Source organism: Brachyhypopomus gauderio, chromosome 1 (assembly GCF_052324685.1).
Source record: "Brachyhypopomus gauderio isolate BG-103 chromosome 1, BGAUD_0.2, whole genome shotgun sequence".
In the NCBI taxonomy this organism is placed as follows: Eukaryota; Metazoa; Chordata; class Actinopteri; order Gymnotiformes; family Hypopomidae; genus Brachyhypopomus; species Brachyhypopomus gauderio.
The window spans coordinates 22,762,313-22,786,377 of NC_135211.1; the positions used below are offsets into that span (position 1 = coordinate 22,762,313).

The following is a 24,065-nucleotide window of genomic DNA, read 5'->3' on the forward strand; positions in this document are numbered from 1 at the left end:
TAGTTGCTAATCTGTCTTGGTGTTTTAGCTTGGCAACGTTATCCTTACACCCTTAAGGGTTTTCAGTCTGACGGTGAAACTGCTTCATTTTCTGTGGGGTCCACTGATCTGGGCACTTTGTCATTGTGTTGTTCACTTCATCTTCACTGAAGGAATTCTTTACCTAGAAGGCATCGGGACTTAGGACATCACAGCCAGCATTTATATGATGACAGTAGAGTCACTGGAAGAGTGCTCACCTTATGAAAAGCAGAAAGAATCCTTATAAGTAGTTCCTGTTAGCTTTAAATTGTTCCCCTGTTAGCTTTAAATTGATAGCATGGTAGCTTAAAGTTGTGCTTTGCAATGGCGTTTTTCTTTGTGATCATGCAACAACAGCGTGAAGCTAACGTCGAGCCTCCTGACAGGATTTTCATCTTGATCAGCATGCTCTGTCTCCCTGAGCCGTCCAGTGTAATGAGGTCTAACCAGCAAAAGCTGTTAACCTGCATGGCATTTGGCCGCCTGTCTGTCCCTTTATGTTCTGCTGGCCTGTCTAACTGAAGCTATCTCGCAGTGCCTCGCGCTGCCGGCGTCTCACGCCACCATAGCTCCGTGGTGTTCTCCACGCTGATTCCTCCAGTGCCAACACGCCTTGGGTAACTCAGATTTAATTCACAGAGGATTTGACCTGGCTTTGTTGCCAGACAGAAAAATATTTACTGTGGGGTGACATGAACGTCCAGAACTTCAATCCTACACCTGTGGCACAGACCCTGCAGCCAACCACAACAGCAGCCGTCGCTATGTGTCCATGTGTGTGTCTGTGTGTCTCTATGTGTCCCTGTGTGTCCCTGTGTGTCTCTATGTCTCCCAATTCCACAGGGCAGAAGAAAAGTCCATCTCATGTCACACATCAGTGATCAAACATCAGAACAAAGGGAGACGTGACACAGAGGTTCATGGTGAACACATCAGTGTTGTCCGTGAGGTCAGAGGTTGGTAGGCAGGGCACCTAGAGATGTCAGAAGCATGACGGAGAAGTGATGACCCACTGGCGGTACTCACTGATCAGAGCAGAGACACTGTTCAGCTTCGGGTCGTATGGGCACTTTCCTTTCCCAGAATCCTCCTTGCCTGGCTCCAAGTGGAAGATGTACTCCTGCAACGAATTTCATAGTAAACATGAATGATTTCATTTCACACAAGATGGTGCTTTAATGTTGCTGTTACTGATTAAAAATCATGCATGCAAGGACCTCAGACATCAAAGAGAGAAAACTGTAACAATGTTAAACGAGACGATCAAGCTGTTAAAGACAAAACAAACGTGTTTGTAGATATAATAGTGTTTGTAGCTGTAATGCTGCATGTAATTTGTGCATATATGGTGTATGGCATTTGGTGTATGGCATGGTTTTAGATGTTGATAATGCCATCCGTCAGCAATGGAGACATCTCCCAAAGTGCCCAAACAGCTGGATATCATCCAGGATATCAGCTTGGATATCAGCTTGGATATCAGCCTAGATATCAGTCTGGATATCAGTCTGGATATCAGCCTGGATATCATTAATTAATTATATCTAATTCTAATATAGGTTTTGATTAGGGCTTGGAAATGCTAAATGAAACTAAATATGAATTAATCCCCTGCTTAATCTCGTTCATTTACTGTGGCTATAAATTTAAAATCAGCAGAGACATACCACAAATCCGAACACACAGTAAATGTGAAGAGGTAGGGGAAGTGGAAGGTAGTGTGTAAGTCTGGGAAGTCCAGCGTTAGCACACAGGCAGTGCTGTAACTGGAACATCTTACGCAGGAGGGATACGGTCAGGGCAAGAACGTGCTAATCAGTACAGACAGGACACTGGCCATACAAGACACATAACACTACAAACAATGAACCCAGTCTAGTGCTCTGATCAACAAAGACAGGTGCAGCAAAAGCCTTTATCTCAGATCATCCAGCCTTTAGCCAGACCAGACGGAAGGTGGTTTGAGAGACGTGGGCGTGGAGGCAGCCTGCTGGGGTGACCCCAGGGGGCCAGGGCGTGACCCAGCCCCTCGTCTATCACCTCACCTGTAGTCCTGCCTCATCAGGTGTCGTCTCCAGGTCAATGGCACGACTCGCCCTCCCCCTCGTCTGGGGCATCTGCAGGTGCAACGGCGTCTAGAACAGCACAGATCGGGGTAGTTGATGTGTCAGCTTTAAGTTTGGAAAGCACGTCGAGTGTGTGTGTGTGTGTGTGTGTAAGTGTGTGTGTGTGTGTGTGTGTGTGTGTGTGTGTGTGTGTGTGTGTGTGTGTGTGTAAGTGAGTGTGTGTGTGTGTGTGTATGTGGGTCTGATGGCCCATCTGGTAGAGTTCTGCGTGTATGTCGCCTGGTATCACATGTTTGACCAGATGGTGGGAGCAGAAGTGTAGTTTCTGCAGTCAGACGGTTTGGGCAGCACACACAGTTCACACATCTGGGCCTGTGTGCTGACCTTCATCTGGGCCTGTGTGCTGGCCTTCATCTGGGCCTGTGTGCTGACCTTCATCTGGGCCTGTGTGCTGGCCTTCATCTGGGCCTGTGTGCTGGCCTTCAGAGAGACCCGCCACCGCCAGCACGGTCAGGCAATGTGCTGCTATGGCCACATAAGTTCTTCCAATATGTGAAATTGTCTGCATGCACTGAACACTGACTGGAGGATGAGTCCAGTTGGCAGGGACCTGCTGAAACTCATAAACATCACGGCAGTTTGTGTGTGTGTGTGTGTGTGTGTGTGTGTGTGTGTGTGTGTGTGTGTGTGTGTGTGTGTGTGTGTGTGTGTGTGTGTGTGTCTGTGTATCTGTGTGTGTCTGTGTGTGTGTCTGTGTGTGTGTCTGTGTGTGTGTGTGTGTGTGTGTGTGTGTGTGTGTGTGTGTGTGTGTGTGTGTGTGTGTGCGTGTGTCTGCGTGTGTCTGTGTGTGTCTGTGTGTGTCTATGTGTGTGTGTGTGCTTGCTGCTGCACAGAGACTGACACATTTGTCTATTCTGACAAAGAAATCCAGACGTTTGACCAGTCAGATGACTTTCTGAATGTTTGGGTCTGTGACCTAGACTTCCTGTCTGGAGAAACTGGAGTATTAATAGCATATAACCTGACACACACACACACACACACACACACACACACACACACACACACACGCACACACACGCACACACGTTCAGTTAAACTGGTTCAGTATGTTCATTATAAAGTATCCACAGATTTCTACTTGTGCTCCATAATGGGACACCCACACACACACACACACACACACACACACACACACACACACACACGGACAGTGTGTTAGAACTTGTGACGAAATGGTCCATCAGAGAAGAGCAACTATAGCTGCAATGCGTGAATAAAAATGAATAAAGGCAGATTAAAGTCAGATTAAAACATGGGGGGGCGGAGGGGATTGTTCTCCACCTGCATATGCCATTAAATCCTCTTTCAAACCCCACGTTCCTCATTACATTAGCACTGGGGGGAGGGGCTTACAGATGGCCTGAGAGTGTGTGCCCCCCCACACCCTGCCCAAGGAGTAGAGCGAGAAAGAGGGAGAGAGAGAGAAAGGAATGGATGAGTAGGAGAAGAGGAGAAGAGACTAGAGCCTTTGTTAAGTGTGTGTGTGTGTGTGTACATCTAGAGGAACGCCTGTACCGTACAGGAGTGCCTGATCTGAGTGCCGACGGCTCGTGGGGGGAGACACATGCGGCCTGATTACCATTGGCTTGCGTCCACGGTTGACATGCGTGCACACAGGGTTGTAGGCACCTGTTCCACACACGTAGAGGTGCGTCCTGTTCCAGGGCTCGATCAGGCGGACGAAATTACCGCACTCCCCCTGAGAGAAGCCAAACGCAGACAGAGATGATTACTGGCAGCTCCGGGCCTCTCCACCATGGCCCTCCAAACAGGGGACAGATAAATCATTCCTAAATCATTCCTTTATAAGTCCAAGAAGCACAAATACATGTGTCGGTTCCGCGAGTTACAAAACAGTCTATTTCATTCATTCTTTGTCTGAAAAGAATATATATGGATCCCTGAAACTATGCTGTGCGTTTGTGATATGAACGGGCTCAGACGGGAGCCACAGCGTGTGTACACAGTGTCTCCAGAAGGGCAGGAGACAGGTGAGAGGGGGCAGGAGGGGGAGGGGCAGGGCAGTAGGAGGAGGGGCTAATCAAGAGGGGGAGGGGCAGGGCAGTAGGAGGAGGGGCTAATCAGGAGGGGGAGGGGCAGGGCAAGAGAGGTAGCTCCGGACCAACACAAGATGCGTTTCATTGGATTTCATTCAGAGATATGATGCAATGTGCAGGAGTTTTGAAGTTTCAAGGAATCCCACAACAGAAAGGTCACAGGGAGAAGGGGAGAGGAACACCCACAATGCAATGAACACAGCAGTTGTTAAAATAGTGGGGCACATGGTAAAAACATGAGCTCATGCACACGCACAGACACGAATGCACTAGTACACACATTCACATGCACATGCAGACACACACATGCACACGTGCACACACATGCACACATACACAAACAGGCACACATACACACACACGCACACACCTATATGCGCAGACACACACTTGTGCACACAGACCTCTGCATATGCACACACATAGCATTTCTCTTTTACAGACCCCAAACCACAAGATGAATGGTACAAACTTCATGGGGTGGAATTTATGTGCTAAAGCTGTTTGTGGTTTGGATACAATGCGGTCTATAAAAAAAAACCTGAGTATGTATGTACCTGTGAATGTGTGTGTGTGTGTGTGTATGCGTGTGTGGACAGGAGGGTTAAAGTTAATGACCTATGTGGTTTATCAGATATGGTATACAAAATTATTTACATGCACACACACACTGCATACAGATGTGTACAGGGAAAATGATTCATGTTTAAGAGGCTGCTTCTATATCCTGGAAAAAGTGACAAGAAACCAGCATTACACACCACGACAATTGTGAGTGGAATGGGGGGGGGGGGGGTGTCCTGGGTGAATGTGGCAAGACTGTTTGTTTTTTGAGCTATTGAAATAAAAGCAGGTTAAAGAGTAGAGTTGAGAGGACTTACATTTATGTCTTTGCCACTTAAAACACACTCCGTTTTCCTCTGTAGAGAAACTGGCCAGTGGATCTGAGAGAGAGAGAAAGAGAGAGAGAGAGAAATAGAGAGAGAGAGAGGCAGGGAGAGAGAAAGAGAGAGGCAGGGAGATGGAGAGAGAGATGGGAAGGTAAGTTTACTTTGGCTTATTTCATTTGTTAACCACGTCAGCAGACCAAAATGTGAACATTTATGATGTCATTTCAAAAGGAAAATCTAGACTGATTTATACCAGAAGTGCTCAAATCATATGAATGATTGTTTCTGTTTCTCTGAACATAAGCTACAGGAGCAGTCTGTCACTAACAGGCCACTGTGGGGATTTACACCAGGCCTTGTACAATGAGACTGCAAATATATCTGATACTATATGTCTGATACTATATATATATATATATATATATATATAGTATATATATAGTATATATAAATATCTATAGTATATATATAGTATATATAAATATCTATAGCTCAGTTATGACTAAGTTATAAATGTGTTATAAATGTTTAATGATGTTGTTCAAATGGGATGTTCCGGTTGCTGGGAGACTACAGTCTGTGGACGAGGCGCCCTTACGATAAGCGGCTCCTGGTTGACGTTGTGCAGGTCGAGTGAGAGGATGTAGTCCTTGGAGCCGATGTACACGCGGTCGTTGTCCTCGTCCATGCGCAGGATGCGGTAATCGGAAGTGTTGAGCAGGAAGGAGAAGTGGTGCGCCGTGCCCGTGGATCTCAGCTCTACGCGGAGAGGGCGGGGACAGGGGCGGAGTTGGGGCGGGGCAAAGATAGGTGTAGGAGGGGAAAGAACAAAGAGGGGTGGGGACAGGAGAAGGAGGAATGGAGAGGGATGGAGAGAAAACATTGATTAACATTAATTGATAAGCCATTAATGATGTCCGCGGGAGGATTCAAAAATGAAAAAGAATGAAAAGAAGAAAATATATCTAATTCTAATATAGGTTTTGATTGGGGCTTGGAAATGCATATGACATAGTGCATTGAGAAGCTCCCCCACACTCCACAGCTCACACACACCTACACACTCACACACAAACACACACACGCACGCATGCACGCACACACACACACACACACACACACACACACACACACACACACACACACACACACACACACACACACACACACACACACACACACACTCTTACACACTTATTACACACTAATCATCAACCACTCAACAAGTAGCACTCAGGCGTCACCAATCATGAGATAATGACTAAAAATACATTTAGCAGGAGTGACCTATCACCTAAAATGGTGGAATCTAATCTTACCAGTCTGTCCTACAGACTAAAAATACCACTCGTAATGGTGTCAATATTCGATGATTAATAACATCAGGGGTTGCTATATTTGTGAACTTTGAATTAATATACATGTCAGCAAGGTCAGTACATTGACTGACAGCTGGTTCAGATGGTAGGGGTGTGTGTGTGTGTGTGTGTGTGTGTGTGTGTGTGTGTGTGTGTGTGTGTGTGTGTGTGCGTGTGTGTGTGTGTGTGTGTGTGTGTGTGTGTGTGTGTGTGTCTATTTCAGTTAGATTATTTGTGTTTGAGATCACAACAGCCTAACTCTCTGGGCCGGCAAATACTACTACACAGAGAGAGAATGTCAGAGAATGTCTCTCTCTCTCTCTCTCTCTCTCTCTCTCTCTCTCTCTCTCTCTCTCTCTCTCTCTCTATTTCTCTCTCTCTCTCTCTCTTTCTCTCTCTCTCTCTGTATTTCTTTCTCTCGTCCATCAACATCTCCTCCATATCTGTTTGTTTTAGGGGCAGTCTCCACTAGCCATCTGCTGGCTGAGACGGAATGTCAGGAAAGAAAGAGCAGTTTATCTTTAGTGTGTGTGTGTGTGTGTGTGTGTGTGTGTGTGTGTGTGTGTGTGGTGTGTGTGTGTGTGTGTGTGTGTGTGTGGTGTGTGCACGTGAAAACATGTGTGGTGAGTGTTGAGGTTCTTAGGGTTGCTTTCACCCTCAGTAGCATGGATAGTGGCATGTATGACGTCCTGTCCTCGTCCCTGCACTGTGGCAGATCCAGGACTACAGCAGATCCAGCACAGCTCAGGGGTGTCCGTTACTACAGATACAGGACAGCTCAGGGGTGTCCGTTACTACAGATACAGCACAGCTCAGTGGTGTCCATTACTACAGATACAGCACAGCTCAGTGGTGTCCATTACTACAGATACAGCACAGCTCAGTGGTGTCCATTACTACAGATACAGCACAGCTCAGTGGTGTCCATTACTACAGCAGATACAGCACAGCTCAGTGGTGTCCATTACTACAGATACAGCACAGCTCAGTGGTGTCCATTACTACAGATCCAGCACAGCTCAGTGGTGTCCATTACTACAGATACAGCACAGCTCAGTGGTGTCTATTACTACAGATACAGCACAGCTCAGTGGTGTCCATTACTACAGATACAGCACAGCTCAGTGGTGTCCATTACTACAGATACAGCACAGCTCAGGGGTGTCCATTACTACAGATCCAGCACAGCTGAGGACCTGTCCAGCACTACAGCAGATTCAGGAAACATGAAGGCACATAGCACTCTGGGACCGGCAGAGACCAGACAAAGAGATTGGACCAAGAGCCTGAAAGGGAGATCAGACCAGCAACTTGGATGTTACCTCAGACTGTGGAATGTCCATGTTAGAACGGCTGTTTTCTGAAAGGCTTCTTTGTCTCTGTGTGTCTGTCTGTCTGTCATGTACTATGCTCTCCACACACAGAAGCAGTGTACTCGCAGCTAACATCGAGTCACACACGGCAATGAGACCAATGAGAGAGGCACATGGCCTGGGTTAACCACCTGTAGAAACAAACCCAGCATGCTGAGAAAACAGAGAGTGAGACACAGAGATAAAGAAAGACGGAGACACAGGGAGATTTGTAGAAGACAAATAGAAGTGCTGAAACTCACAGAAAGAAGGAAGGAAATGAACAGCTAAGCTAACTCCCACAGCAACAGGGATGCCTTCTGCGTTCCCAAAGTCAAATCGAACTGTGTTATTGACACAAGAAACATGCAAAGTGGCGTCAGATTGAGTTCACCGCCGGAACCTCCAGATAAGACTGACGTCTCCCTCGTCTCTCCTTTCATCCCAGAGCTGTTAGCATGTTCTGTGTTAGCGTATATGCTTTCGGCCATAACCAGCCCAAGCTGTAAAGAGGAGAGTCAATTAGTGCCAGAAAGGCCTTTATTGCAGAAGCCAAAGTGGTGATAGCGTGATCCAGGAGGGACAGATACCACACAGAGGGACAGATACCACACAGAGGGACAGATACCACACAGAGGGACAGATCTCACACAGAGGGACAGATCCCACATAGAGGGACAGATCCCACACAGAGGGACAGATCCCACTCAGAGGGACAGATTTCACACAGAGTGACAGGTCTCACACAGAGGGACAGGTCTCACACAGAGGGACAGATCTCACACAGAGTGACAGGTCTCACACAGAGGGACAGGTCTCACACAGAGGGACAGATCTCACACAGAGTGACAGGTCTCACACAGAGGGACAGGTCCCACTCAGAGTGACAGATCTCACACAGAGGGACAGGTCTCACACAGAGGGACAGATCTCACACAGAGTGACAGGTCTCACACAGAGGGACAGGTCCCACACAGAGGGACAGATCCCACTCAGAGGGACAGATCTCACACAGAGGGAAGCTTTGTTTTACAAACACTCCTTTCCTGTTGAAATGGTCTGCAAGATGCAAAACAGAACTTGTTGCTGTTGCTATCAAGAGAGAAACCTGAGCCCGGCTTAAACTTTCTCTCTCATTCTCTCTCTCTCTTTCTCTCTTTCTCTCTCTCGCTCTCTATCTATCTCTCTCACGCTTGCATGCACTTCAACACACACCATGTACACAGGCACGCATGTACACACACACACACACACACACACACACACACACACACACACACACACACATATATATTTTCCTCTTCCTGTATTTCACACTCAGTGATTATCTGATCTGTTTTTCTGTCCTCTGCCAGTTCCCTCTGTGAGCAGGAGAATGAGGGAACAGAAGACAGACAGGTGAGCATCTCCTCTGAGTGTGAGACAGAACTAGTGTCTCACCATAAACAGTGGTATAAGACACTTGCCTAAAATCTCAGATGAACAATCATATGAACATTCAGATAAACACACAGATAAACGCTCAGATGAATTTCGTCACCTGGAATGGGTGTAGAAAGGGTCAAATTACAAGATTAATGTAATACTAATTTAATTATCAATATACTGATATATATGACAATGTACTACTAAATTAAAGTACTGAACATATTGAACAATAGGAAAACTATATTCCAAAAAACGGTGTGTTAATCAACCCCCCCCCCCCCCCCCCCCCCCCCCCCCCCCAACGACATCCGTTTCCATCTGTGATTCAGGATTTAGGTTTTTGGCGGTGAAGCAGGAGCCTCTCAGTGCTCACGAGTCACGACTTCTTCTTATGACGACGGGGTTTGGCCCGAACGTTGAACTGGAGGAAAGGATACACCGTGTTTAGGACATTCACAGCCTCTTAAACATGCATAGCGCTACCTGACAGACAGTAAAGCCCTGTAGATTTCTACAGCACAACTGTTGTATTGCTTTCTTTTAAACTATGCTTCTCCTGTAGGAATGTGTGTGTGTGTGTGTGTGTGTGTGTGTGTGTGTGTGTGTGTGTGTGTGTGTGTGTGTGTGTGTGTGTGTGTGTGTGTGTGTGTGTGTGTGTGTGTGTGTGTGGCGTGTGCATAATGATAACTGCAACCACCAGCGCTCTCTGCTCCATTGCGAGAGAACTCTCATATCTCCAAAACAAACAGCTCTGGAGAGTGAAGACAAGCATGAGGGTTTAATGCTGGATCAGCTTCAGAATCATCTCTGGCAAAAAGTGTCAAAAATGGAGGAAAAAGACTTCACGCTACTGCAATGATTAGGGTCCCGCACCGATCTGGTGATGCAGCATTAAACGCTTCCGAATTCCCCTTTCGCTTTGGGACGATTGCGAGATTACGGTTATCTGCAGGAGCTACAACCACGACTGTGTTCTTACGTGAAGTGAGTTATCGTGGGGACAGGGCAACGCACGTTTTAGTTACACTACAACAACTGAAGTGTGGAAGAAGGTTGTAGCCTGCTGGGTGGAGGACTCAGAATGGGGGGTGGGGGGGGGGGGACACAGCAGCAGAGTGCTCCATGCTGCCCAGAGGACCTCCTTACTCCAGTTTCAACGTTGGAACATTAAAAGTGTGGCCGCTGGCAGCCAGAAGCAGAGCAAGACCCTGCTTAACAGCCAACATGGCCCTGCAGGGCAGAGAGAGACAGACAGACAGATAGAGAGACAGAGACAGAGTTCAGGATGTTTTCCTGACATCTGGAGTCAAGGACTCATCACCCCAATCCATATAAGTGGAAATAAATCAGACCCTAACAATTTCAGAGGCATCTGTGTGAGCAGTAATCTGGGGAAAGTGTTTAATAACATTTTAAATAACAGAATTCTGTCTTTCATTACCGAACACAATGTCCTGAGCAAAAATCAGATTGGCTTTCTTCCAAATCATAGAACTACTGACCACATTTACACCCTGCACACCCTAATCAACCAACATGTACATCAGACCAAAAATGGAAAAATCTTTGCCTGTTTCGTGGATTTTAAGAAGGCATTCGATTCTATTTGGCACGAAGGACTCTATTACAAACTTCTAGAGAGCGGTGTAGGGGGTAAAGTCGATGACATCATCAAATTAATGTATTTGGGAAACAAATGTGGAGTAAGAATTGGAGACAAACACACAGAATTCTTCACTCAGAAAAGAGGAGTGAGGCAGGGCTGCAGTCTGAGTCCAACACTCTTTAATATCTACATTGACGAGTTAGCAGTGCAGCTGGAACAGTACGCAGACGATCTGGTGCTGCTGTCGCCGAGCGCACAGGGGCTACAGCAGCACCTGGACCTGCTGGAGCAGTACTGCCAGAACTGGGCCCTGGCAGTAAACATGAAGAAGACCAGAGTTATGGTCTTCCAAAAGAAGCCCAGATGTCAGGAACATAGATACTAGTTCAGTCTGGGCAGCACCGCCCTGGAGCACACGATGCAGTACACTTACCTCGGCCTTGTTATTACTGCATCCGGGAGTTTCAGTACGGCAGTGAATGCACTAAAAGATAAAGCTCATCGAGCAATGTACGCCATCAGGAGAAAATTCTACAATATCCACATTCCCGTTCCAATCTGGTGTAAAATATTCGATAATGAGATTCAGCCCATTGCGCTGTATGGGAGTGAGGTATGGGGTCCACTCAGTCAGCAAAGCTACACTGGATGGGACAAGCATCCAGCAGAAGCCCTGCATGCAGAATTCTGCAGAATGATTCTAAAAGTCCAAAGAAAAACACCAACCAATGCTTGCAGGGCAGAATTAGGCCGATTCCCATTGCTTATCAATATCCAAAAACGAGCTCTAAATTTCTGGATGCACCTGAAAACGAGTCCCAGTGATACGCTACATTTTAAGACGTTACAGACCCAAGAACTGAACCTCGAGAAGAGCCCCCTCAGTCAGCTGGTTCTGAGGCTTATTAACCCTCTAACAGATAGTAACAGACAACAGCCTCGTTCCAGCACTGCTTTAACCCCAAAACTAAACATTAACCACATCATCAAACGCAGTCAAAGGGATTATCTGGAACATTGGGGAAAAGAGATTCGGACTCAAAACAAACTTGAATGCTATCGGGCCCTAAAAATAGAGTATGAATTGGAAGAGTATCTCCTGACTGTCAGAGATACAAAGCAGAGACAGATCCTGACTAAGTACAGACTCAGTGACCACAGCCTGGCCGTAGAGAGAGGCAGGTATAAACAGTCCTGGCTGCCCAGAGAGCAGAGGCTGTGTGGTCACTGTACGACAGGTGAGGTCGAGACAGAGATGCACTTCCTCCTACAATGCGAAAAATTCACAAGAACATGAGAAATTTACACACACAAATTCATAAAGATAATCCCAAACTTCCAAACATTAACACAAACTGAACAACTAAAAATCATTCTAGGAGGGGGACACAGCGCCCCCCTCGCTGCTAAATATGTAACTACATGTCACAGCCTGAGAGACAGTAGGAAACGACCCCCCCCCCCCCTTCAGCTTCAGAATGTGAATGTAAATAATTGAAATGATAACTTTCACTAAATGTTATCATATTTTATTATTGTTATTTGTTCTTTGTCAATGTTATTGTCATTGTTATCATTGTTGTAATGCTTTGGCTACACTGTACCCTATACAGTCATGCTAATAAAGCTATATTGAATTGAATTGACAGAGACAGAGAAAGAGAGGGAGAGAGAGAGAGAGAGAGAGAGAGAGAGAAAACAGAGAAATAGAGAAAGAGACAAACAAACAGAGAGAGATGGAGAACAGAGAATGTGGGACTTATAAGGAATAAGAAAGACAGTAAGTAGGCATGGCAAAGATAACACCAATACCACTATCAGGGTTCCTAACAGCATCTGATGTGTGTGTGTGTGTGTGTGTGTGTGTGTGTGTGTGTGTGTGTGTGTGTGTGTGTGTGTGTGTGTGTGTGTGTGTGTGTGCATGTGTTGTGTGTGTGTGTGTGTGTGTGTGTGTGTGTGTGTGTGTGTGTATGTGTTTGTGTGTGTGTGCGTGTGTTTATGTGTGTGTGTGTGTGCGTGTGTGTGTGCTTATGTGTGTTAGTGTGTGTGTGTGTGTGCGTATATGTGTGTGTGTATGTGTGTATGTGTGTGTATGTGTGTGAGCGTGGGTGCATGTGTGTGGTAAGACGTTCACATAGTCTGATGGTATGAAAACTACACACACATACCCCATTCAAAAGACCTACAGTCTGAAACTAACCTCAGACCAGTTTCATCCCACTTCTCCCAATTTTAAAGACACCATTTGGAGTTGGTGTCATTCCAAGCCACAGGCAAGAACAAACACTGTTGCTGGCACAGGGTGCTGTAAAACGGGGGCGGACGGTTTGTTTTAAGGGCGTTAGAGCGAACCCCATTAAACCAGCCCGGCAGCATCCTGACAGCTTTAAACATCTGCATATTTGTTTTAGTGGCCACAGCGGCTGTAGTTTCAACAGCGTAACAGGCCGTAGTTTGGCTGACACGGGTTAGGATTCGGGTGAAGGCAGGGTTAAGGTGTGTGTAAGAGTGTGTGTGTGTGTGTGTGTGTGTGTGTGTGTGTGTGTGTGTAACTGCAGTGCTCCAGGAGACTGCACGCTGCACTTGTTTAAAGTGTGTGCTGTATTTTGTCAGTTGTGATTTTTACACCGCAATCAAAATTTGTCCTCCGCTTTTAACCCATTTGTGCAGTTAGAACACACACACACACTAGTGATTACTAGGGGGCTGTGGATCACACGTGCCCAGAGCGGTGGGCAGCCCTAGCCCGGCGCCCGGGGAGCAGTTGGGGTTAGGTGCCTTGCTCAAGGGCACCTCAGTCATGGCCTAAGGTCTGGGAATCGAACCCATGACCCTCCGGTCAGAAGACCAGTTCCCTAACCGCCAGGCCATGACTGGTGCTCATGTTGCTCATGTTGTTCAAGTTAATCAGCTTTATTCCCTCTAGAGAAGAGATAAGAACATGGAAGAGAGGAAAGAGCTACGACTGACAGGCTAGCAGGTGTGTGTGGGGCTGTAGAGAGAGAGAGAGAGAGAGAGAGAGAGACAGAGAGAGACAGAGAGAGACAGACAGACAAAGAGAGAGACCTATAGAAGGGATGGTACCTGTGTTCATTTGGAGCACCAGATAATCTGAAATATATCACCAGCTGTTTTCATATGATGGGAGGAAATGTCCTTCCTCAGTCAGACCTTAGCTTTGCTCCTAATCAGCCAATCAGATGCAGCACTGATCCTAATCAGCCAATCAGATTTCATCACTGCTCTAAATCAGGTTTCAGTACAAAATCAAACACAAAGAGAGCATGTTAACAGCCCCCTCTTAATGGAATGCTTCACACACACACACACACACACACACACACACACACACACACACACACACACACACACACACACACACACACACACACACACACACACACACACACACAGTGAGCTAGATATTATGTTTATTCTTTTTGGCTTTGTTGATCAAAAGGGGAAAAGAGGAATGATATTATGGTGAAAGAATGTTTCCCTAAATGCAGGAGCCTGATGCTCTACTGTGATAGGAAAGAAAACGAACAGCATGCAAAAGTCCACCGTGTTCTTCTTATTTAGACTGGCCCTAACTGTGTGTGTGTGTGTGTGTGTGTGTGTGTGTGTGTGTGTGTGTGTGTGTGTGTGTGTGTGTGTGTGTGTGTGTGTGTGTGTGTGTGTGTGTGTGTGTGTGTGTGTGTTTGAGAGCAAGAGAGAGAGAGCAAAAGAGAGAGAGAGTGAGAGAGAACATAATTTTCCAGGCTTTTGCCCTGGAGCTGCACAAAAAAATATTTTAGTTTAGTTTAGAGACTCCCCACTTACCCACTGGTGAGGCTGTTTGCTGCAGACTTAGAGCTCAGCTAACCTGCAGCAGTGTGGAGGGAAGTTAGTGAGGTGTGGCTGACGTTGGAACCTGAGCATGTCTCTCTACTGTAAGACACTCAGTCGTCCTGTTGTGTGTACGGGGTGGGAGGTTGCGGTAGTGTGTGTGTGTCTGTGCGGATGTGTGTATGTGGATGTGTATACGTGGATGTGTGTAGGTGTGTAAGCAGAGGTATGCACGTGGATGTGTGTACGTGTGTACGCGTGTTTGTGTTTGTGGCTGTGCGTTCTTTCCTTGCCTTTGGCTCCAAAAAGAATAGCTTGTTGTTTCTGTGGAGACAGTACCATCAAAAGTCTATAGCATTTGATAGTTCAAAACCTGGAGTGTGATTGGCTGTGCGTGACCATGTGACTAGGTGAGCTCAGAGGGGACGCAGGGTCATTCCAGCCAAGAGGCACTTGTGTGTGTCACCAGAGAACTGAGGCTGGCTGACATGGCGCTGTGGTGATCTTCTGCTCGGTGAAGTGCACGCAGGATAACCTCACGCCTCTGATTCTCCTCTCCGCTCATTTGGGATGAAGGCAGAGAGAAAAGACCACGTCTGTTCCAACATGCCTTCCAAGGCTTAATTCTGTGTGTGTGTGTGTGTGTGTGTGTGTGTGTGTGTGTGTGTGTGTGTGTGTGTGTGTGTGTGTGTGTTTTGATGGGAGGTATAAAAATGTGTTGGTGTGTGTATATACTATGTAGGTGTGTTAGAAAAAAAGGAGAATGCCAGCTAGGGAAAAAGAGAGAGGAGACACACAGAAACTCTGTGTGTGTGTGTGTGTGTGTGTGTGTGTGTGTGTGTGTGTGTGTGTGTGTGTGTGTGTGTGTGTGTGTGTGTGTGTGTGTGTGGAGATCCTTGGAATTTGTATCAGCTTTCTGTCTTCCACCATTACCACCTCATTATCACCTCCCCTCCTCCCTCTCACTATCCTCCCGTCCTCCTCTCTATCATCTAACCTCTCTCTATACCCCTATCCTTCTCTCTATCATCCAGTCTTTCTCTATCTTTCTCCACACTTCATCCTCCCATCCCCAGGACTCACTCACACTATAATTAGGACCCCAGAACCCCAGGACACACCCACACACACTAATGGTACCCATTTGTATTCACTGTCAAACCTGATAAGTTGTCATGCGGAAAGATATTGGAATCATCACCTGGGTGTCTGGTTCCAGTAATCCCAACCCTTGTCCCCTTCCTCTCTACTCGAGTTAGTCCAGAAGGGTTTGAGTAAGAATCAGACAGCCCCTCCCCCTCATCCAGCAGCCAATAAACCTTCATGTCCAAAGGAAACACAATAAGACTTTATTTTTAGTCCAACCTGAAAAGTTATGCTCTCCAGTAAATTCATCTCTCCTTTCCTGCCCCGCCCCATCACACCCCCTGCTCCGCCTCCTGCTCCGCCTCCTGCCCTAAATCCAGTCCTCTGGGGTGAAAATCACTATAATGAAAGGCAGAAGCTTTCAGCACCTTTCCACACCAGCAGAAGCAGAAGATAATTTTAATTATGAACTCTCAACAACTACAAATATATTTAAATATATCTGCTTTGTGTATTTAATTTTTTATTATATTACATTGTTATTTTAAGAGTAATGAACACTTTGTCAATAGGCGGATGTTTGACTTGTGAGGGTGGTCACTACAGACAAAGGCATCTATATCAGGCAGTCTAAATATGTCAAAACACTGCTCCTAATCTATGCCTAATATATGCCTCCCTAAAAGTCACGCCCTGGATGCCAGCTCCGCCTACCCAGGGCTCCGCCCCCACACCTCATCTCTGACAGCCAAAGCCTTGTTGTACGCCATGCAGACCCAGAAGGCTTCTCCTCACAGACCCCACTGTGTGGCCACCCTCCTACTCCCCACAGCAAACTGAAACGCTCACCCAAGGGTCAGCGCATATCGTGTTTCCTGCAGGTCATAACAGTTTACACACGGTTACGTATGAGTCTTCACTACTGATAGTGATGACGTAAGGGTACACACACACACACACACACATGCACAAAGAGAAACACACACAAACTCACACACAAAAAAACCCTGAAATGAAACCCTTGTGCAAACACACAAGGGAAGCGCACAGAGAGACACTCATGAACCCATCATACAATGCAGAGGCCGTCAGTACAAGTACATCAAGCATGCGCTGACAGGGGTTGGAGGTCACCAGGCAGCAGCAGCGGCTGCAGATTAATTTAGGATTAGCCCTGTGGGGTCAGGGGTCATCTGCCCCCAGAGCCTGAGCGGAATAAACATGGAGTAATCGCACCGGCAGAGAGCAATGAGGTGTAGAATCCCAAAGAGAAGGAGTGAGAGTGAGGGAAAGAAAGGTCATGTCTGTCTGACCCCTGGGAAGGACCCCAGCCTTGCCTGTGCCAGCTCTCTCTCCAGACAGGACCCTCTCGCAGTCGTGTGCTGTTCTGAGCACCAGGAGCACAGCGCTACACAGGCGCTACACAGGCGCCACACAGGCACTACACAGGCGCTACACAGGCACCACACAGGCGCCACACAGGCGCTACACAGGCGCTACACAGGTGCTACACAGGCGCTACACAGGCACTACACAGGCGCTACACAGGTGCTACACAGGCGCTACACAGGCGCCACACAGGCACCACACAAGCGCCACACAGGCGCTACACAGGCGCTACACAGGCGCTACACAGGCGCTACACAGGTGCTACACAGGCGCTACACAGGCGCTACACAGGCACCACACAAGCGCCACACAGGTGCTACACAGGCACTACATAGACGCCACACAGGCACTACACAGGAGCTACACAGGTGCTACACAGGCACCACACAGGTGCTACACAGGAGCTACACAGGTGCTACACAGGCGCCACACAGGTGCTACACAGGAGCTACACAGGCGCCACACAGGAGCTACACAGGCGCCACACAGGCGCCACACAGGTGCTACACAGGAGCTACACAGGCGCCAGACAGGCGCTACACAGGCGTTCCAACTTCACAGCCACTCACACGTTCCCATTTAGCGTTGCACTGATTTGCATTATCGCTTGGCTAAGTGCTGTTTAATTGAAGCCACATCATAAAGAAGGGCAGATTTAAACAGCTCTGATTTAAACCTCTTCTGCTTCCAGCATTTGTCTGGAGACACTTGAACCTCGAGTGCTCCTGCCATGAGGAGAATGTATCCACAGAAGGTTCATAGTGGCCTTCACATCTTGTAACCCTCCGCCTGTCAGTAGATGCACACATGCGTAAGAGTGTCTTCAAAGCTAAATCCTTCACCGTTATGTTTATGAAGGATAATTCAACTATTCAACTGTTTCTCTTGACGAGCCTTTCGGTTTTCCACACACACACACAGCTCACATGAGGGAATGGTCCCATCCAGTTCCTCTATAATCCCTGGAGCTGTAAACTTGGCCAGTGAATAAAAGGAGATTCGTCAGTCTCAAGTGTTTTAACATTATTAATAAACAGTCCTTTAAAAAAAGGAATATATTGTGTACATAACTAGTGTAATGAGTGTATAACTATTGTGAAGAGTATTTTAACTAGTGAAATGAGTATATAACTAGTAGTCGTGCTGAAAGGATTGACAGGGAGCTTAAATTCACAATCCACTAACAGGAAGATGTCAGCACTGAAAAAAACAAAAAACAAATGGGGAAAAAAAGAGTAAAACGCTAATCTACCCAGGAAGCAATTGGCAGCGCTGTTTAGCAGGATGAGGGCAATACATCACAGCTTACATTTACACAATGCATTACACAAACAACCAGTTGGAAAGGGGAAGTGAAGAGAAGGGCTGAGTTGGAGGGGGGGCGGCTTAGACGAGGGGGTGGTGGCTTAAACGAGGGGGTGGCGGTTTAGACGGTGAGGCGCATGCACACGGTTGGGTGCAGGTTTTATTGGGGCATGCAGAGTGTAGCGGAAAGTTCCGGAGTCAGCACTTTCACCCTATCCTGTCACATCCACGGGGCGGATGCGCTTTTGTGCTTTTTTCGTCCCCCCTGGTGTAGATTCCCTGCTCGAATCCTGAAGAGCTTGATGATTGCCTGATGAGTTTAATTAGCTTTGTTGCTCAGAAGCACCCACAGTGTTGAATTAGCACCTACAGCAAGGGCCAGGAGATCCAGAGTCCTGCACGGTTTGTTGACTTCCCTGTTCAAACACACTCAGTTTCACTCCTAGCTTACCAGGATAGGTGACTGTTTTAATGGCAGGGTCTGCTGAGCTTCAGAACGCAAACCGGGCGGGACTAGAGTGTGGACTTAAGAGCCGGACCTAAACTGACACGGTGAGGTCCAAGGCACCTCTAGGGATGTTGCTGTAGAGAAGGGAGGCAGGGCATTGCGGTAGGCGCCCCAGGGCTGAGCCGGGCGTCTACTGATTTGCGGCCGTAGGGGGCAGAGCGGGTGACCCACGGTGGCCCTGGATGTGGGGGAAGTGCCTCGCCCGCTCCCTACCAACGGCTGCGGAATGCCGGGTTATCTCCACGGCTGCGCTGGAGGGGAGGGGTCGTGGCTCGGCCGAGGTGGGAGGCAGATTGTTTTCTGATGCTTCCTGCTGGCCGCTGTAGAGACAGAGTGTGTGACAGCAGCTATTGTGTGCGGGACTCTGTCCTCCCAACACGCCCCCACTGGCAAGCCTCTAAACCGTTGTATCAGCCTCTGTCACTCCACGCTGTGGGCGGCTACTGGGGGCGGTGGTCTTTAAGGCCTATTGTATCGTCGTATTCTCAATTTGGGCTAAGCCCCCTTTAAAACTCCTTCTCCGTTCGCATCCAAACAGCCAATCAAACGCAGCGGAGGCCAGCTTCACTCAGTCACCGCGCAGTCAGGTGCACATGGCAGCCAATCAGGAGGTAGCGCTAGGCTGGCAGCAGGGGAAGGTTGTTTCCCAGGCCGTTCAGGAAGGAAGTGAGATTGCGGTTAGAGGGACTTTGTTTCCCACGGTTAAATCAACAGGCTCATCCATCCAAGCCTTGTCATTTTCCAACTCCTGTTCAGCAGGCGTCCATCTGTGAGAAAGACGATTGACTGCTAACTGAGCCCACCAGACCTTCTCAACAACAGCTCCCCATGGAAAAGAAGACCAGGGGGTGTAAGGACTAACCCTGTCCTCAAACACTGAGGTTCACTCTTACAGAACCAACCCTGCCTCCAAGAGTTTTCATTTTCAGGAAGTAAAAGGTCATGGAAGATTCCTGAAAGGACAGTACCCGTTACGTAAATGACTCTGTCGGGTTACAGAACTGACCTTCCTAGCAATGGTCTGGTCTTGGAGGTTAGACTTTACACAACCCCTTTTCACCTTAGGATGTCCACAAGAGACAGCCCTGATGAACATTCAGAGCCCTGATGAACATTCAGAGCCCTGATAAACGTTCAGAGCCCTGATAAACATTCAGAGCTACTAAAGCAAACTGAAGAACCGACGCCTGTCTTGCTGCTGTGCCGCTGTAGTTATATAGCAACACCACTCTAAGATCTAGCTTCGGCACTCTGGTGATCATGAGAGAAAGTAGAGCAACCAAAGTCCTCATGAGCCCAACGGTCCATCTAATGAATAAAAAAATCAAAACAAAGTCCATCAATCTCACCAGGAACAGACTGAGCTAAAAAATAAACCCTGAGTGATGATAGTTTATACACTCGTCTCCTACATGGAGACATCTGTCCAGATCTTGCTGATGTCCTGTACTCTTCGTATTAGTATAGAATTGCATGTTTAACAAAATTAGTTACCAATCCCTATTTTTAGCAAATGTAGCATCAGGGGTAAATTCTGGTGTTGTGGGAAAAAAAGCTAAACAAAGAGAGCAGAGGATGCAGGAAAGGAAGAGATGCATGGGGGATAGAGAGAGAGAGAGAGAGAGAGAGAGAGAGTGAGAGACAGAGTGAGAGAGAATATGATAAAAGGCTGGCAGACAGGATAAGAAGGACCCAGGTCAGCTAAGTCACTTTAGCCATGCCCTGGACTTGGTCTGTAATCTTCTGCCGCCATGGCGACAGGGGGTTATCTAAAGAGGAGGGTGACTGCTTGGATGAACGTGTGTGTCATGAGTTCTCAGACGGCCCGTGAGAAAACACACCGGGCTCAATCAGGCCATCTCAGCACCAGCGTTACAGAGAGGTCCACAGGCAGTGAGAGAGTCAGAACCCAGAAGAAATGATTACAGGAGTGGCAAAATGTAACTTAAACGCATTTTACAGAATGACACACACACACACACACACACTCAGTTAGCGTACAGTTAGGTTCTGGCTAATCTCTTACAGTTTATATAAAAATGTGTGTGTGTGTGTGTGTGTGTGTGTGTGTGTGTGTGTGTGTGTGTGTGTGTGTGTGTGTGTGTGTGTGTGAGAGAGAGAGAGAGAGAGATAGTAAGTGTGGTGTCAAGGTTTTTCCACAATGCCGAATGTAGAAAGATAGAAAGTCCTGAAACTTATAGAAAATCTTAACAAAAGAATGTCTCAAAATTCCCCAAGATTTATTGTAAACTAACATTGCCTTGATCATTTATGGCACAATCCTCAGTGTATTTGATCATCTATTTGACAATCTTGAGAAATGGGCAATAAAGCAGCACTCATTTCTGTGGATGTTTTTAAACCCCCAAGGCTTTGAGTGGGTGTAATCTCTCAGTGTTCAGAGCGCAAGTTTAAGAGTGCAAGAGTGAGAGAGTGAGTTCAGTGAGGTGTCCAGGTGATTCATCTTCAGACACTGAGAATCAGCGCAACATCGTGCAACACAGACACACTCTGTGACCCTTAATGTGTGTCAGACCAATTGTTATTCCATCTGAACGAATAAAAAATGCTGCCAAAGAGACCCCAAACATCCCTCAGTGAACCTTCAACCCTCTGCGTTTTCCCTCATAAACACAGGGTTTGATTGATGTCTGCTAATCCAGCCCTGCTAAGTGCAGCCCTTGAGTGGGTAATTTGTAACGATGACCAATAGCAACGGGGTGGGGGGTAGATCTTAGCTGAGCCAGGAGGCCAGGTTGGGAGGGTTCCATACCCTGAGCGATGGACACTGGGGTTCACGCTCCAACACACATCGCCATCATTCTCCGTACGGAGTAGGAGCTCACAGAAGCTCGGGTCTCCACCTTCTGCATAGACCAATGACCGAGCGTCCCACCATGTTACTCTAAAAATGAGCCACTAGTTACTGATCACTTTGATCAAACAGACATGGAGGGACAGCCACAAGATTTACTGTCTACATCAGGCAGGTGCTCCAGCTCTCTGGAGGAGCTCAATGTAGTCCAGGCATCTATGAGAAGATCAGGAGGCAGTCTGGAGCTCCTGTGGACCTGCTGGAGAAGGCATGTCAGCAGGACCACTGAGCCCAGATCCTGCAAACTCTCCTGGTCACACAGGGAAAGGGTCTCTCTCTCACACACACAGACACAGACACACACACACAGACACACACACACACAGACACACACACACACAGACACACACACACACACACACACACACACACACACACACACACACACACACACAGACACACACAGACACACACACACACACACACACACACACACACACAAACACACATACACACACAGTCAGTCTCTCCCACTTAGCTAGACTGTCTGCAACAGATAATGAGGCTCCATCACTAATTATAATCCTAGATAACAGGATATTACCCAGAGTTCATAGTGGTACTATCATCAGACACGCCAAACAAACCTGGAGACAAAAAGGAGTTTTCATGCATGCCGGAGAACAGAGCACAGGTCTGATGTGTTGGTGTCTGCACAGGGGGCGGTGGGTGTTGACCTCCACCTCTGACACATCTGTGATGTCATGTGATCCCAGGGCAGTGATAGACAGCAGCTTAGAGGGAACAGAGTTGTTTAAGCAAAGCTCTGCACATACTATATCAAATTTGTGAAATAACGTGGAGCCTAATTAGACCTAGATTAGATTAGGTAAAGAAAAAAACTAAACTCTCATCCCCATTAATCAGAAGTCTTCCACCAAACCTTGGGACAGTTTGCAGAAGTCTTTCAGAACTAGCGTACACCATGTATTAAACCAATCCTATAGCATGTCACCCCACACCAGTGCATTTCAGCCAGGCCTTCCATTAGGGATGCAATACAGGTTTGAGGCACCGACTGCCTCAGGTTTAGTTGATCTGAGAATTTAGCCCAGATGATCTAGTGGGGGGTGAACCTGAGCACATCTCTCCCATAGACATCTCTCCTCTAGGCAACTCTCCCATAGACATCTCTCCCATAGACATCTCTCCCATAGACATCTCTCCTCTAGACAACTCTCCCATAGACATCTCTCCTCTAGACAACTCTCCCATAGACATCTCTCCCATAGACATCTCTCCCACAGACATCTCTCCCATAGACATCTCTCCCATAGACATCTCTCCTCTAGACAACTCTCCCATAGACATCTCTCCCATAGACATCTCTCCTCTAGACAACTCTCCCCTAGACATCTCTCCCACAGACATCTCTCCTCTAGACAACTCTCCCATAGACATCTCTCCCATAGACATCTCTCCTCTAGACAACTCTCCCATAGACATCTCTCCCATAGACATCTCTCCTCTAGACAACTCTCCCATAGACATCTCTCCCATAGACATCTCTCCTCTAGACAACTCTCACATAGACATCTCTCCCATAGACATCTCTCCTCTAGACAACTCTCCCATAGACATCTCTCCTCTAAGCAACTCTCCCATAGACATCTCTCCCATAGACATCTCTCCCATAGACATCTCTCCTCTAGACAACTCTCCCATAGACATCTCTCCCATAGACATCTCTCCTCTAGACAACTCTCCCATATACATCTCTCCCATAGACATCTCTCCCATAGACATCTCTCCTCTAGACAACTCTCCCGTAGACAACTCTCCCATAGACATCTCTCCCATAGACATCTCTCCCATAGACATCTCTCCTCTAGACAACTCTCCCATAGACATCTCTCCCATAGACATCTCTCCCATAGACATCTTTCCTCTAAGCAACTCTCCCATAGACATCTCTCCCATAGACATCTCTCCTCTAGACAACTCTCCCATATACATCTCTCCCATAGACATCTCTCCCATAGACATCTCTCCTCTAGACAACTCTCCCGTAGACAACTCTCCCATAGACATCTCTCCCATAGACATCTCTCCCATAGACATCTCTCCTCTAGACAACTCTCCCATTGACATCTCTCCCGTAGACATCTCTCCTCTAGACATCTCTCCTCTAGACAACTCTCCCATAGACATCTCTCCCATAGACATCTCTCCTCTAGACAACTCTCCCATTGACATCTCTCCCATAGACATCTCTCCTCTAGACATCTCTCCC

The 24,065-nt window shown here is 47.3% G+C and overlaps 1 protein-coding gene across 1 annotated transcript in view; it reads right to left on the reverse strand.

Moving 5' to 3' along the window:
- sema3fb (sema domain, immunoglobulin domain (Ig), short basic domain, secreted, (semaphorin) 3Fb) overlaps positions 1–24,065 on the reverse strand; it is a 68,060-nt gene that overhangs the window by 18,688 nt on the left and 25,307 nt on the right. The window contains exons 3-7 of the mRNA XM_077003403.1: positions 5,696–5,856; positions 5,089–5,151; positions 3,730–3,849; positions 2,067–2,156; positions 1,048–1,141 (exon numbers count right to left, since the gene is read on the reverse strand). Of these exons, the coding sequence (XP_076859518.1) occupies positions 1,048–1,141; positions 2,067–2,156; positions 3,730–3,849; positions 5,089–5,151; positions 5,696–5,856 (528 nt within the window). The remainder of the gene's footprint in view (positions 1–1,047; positions 1,142–2,066; positions 2,157–3,729; positions 3,850–5,088; positions 5,152–5,695; positions 5,857–24,065) is intronic.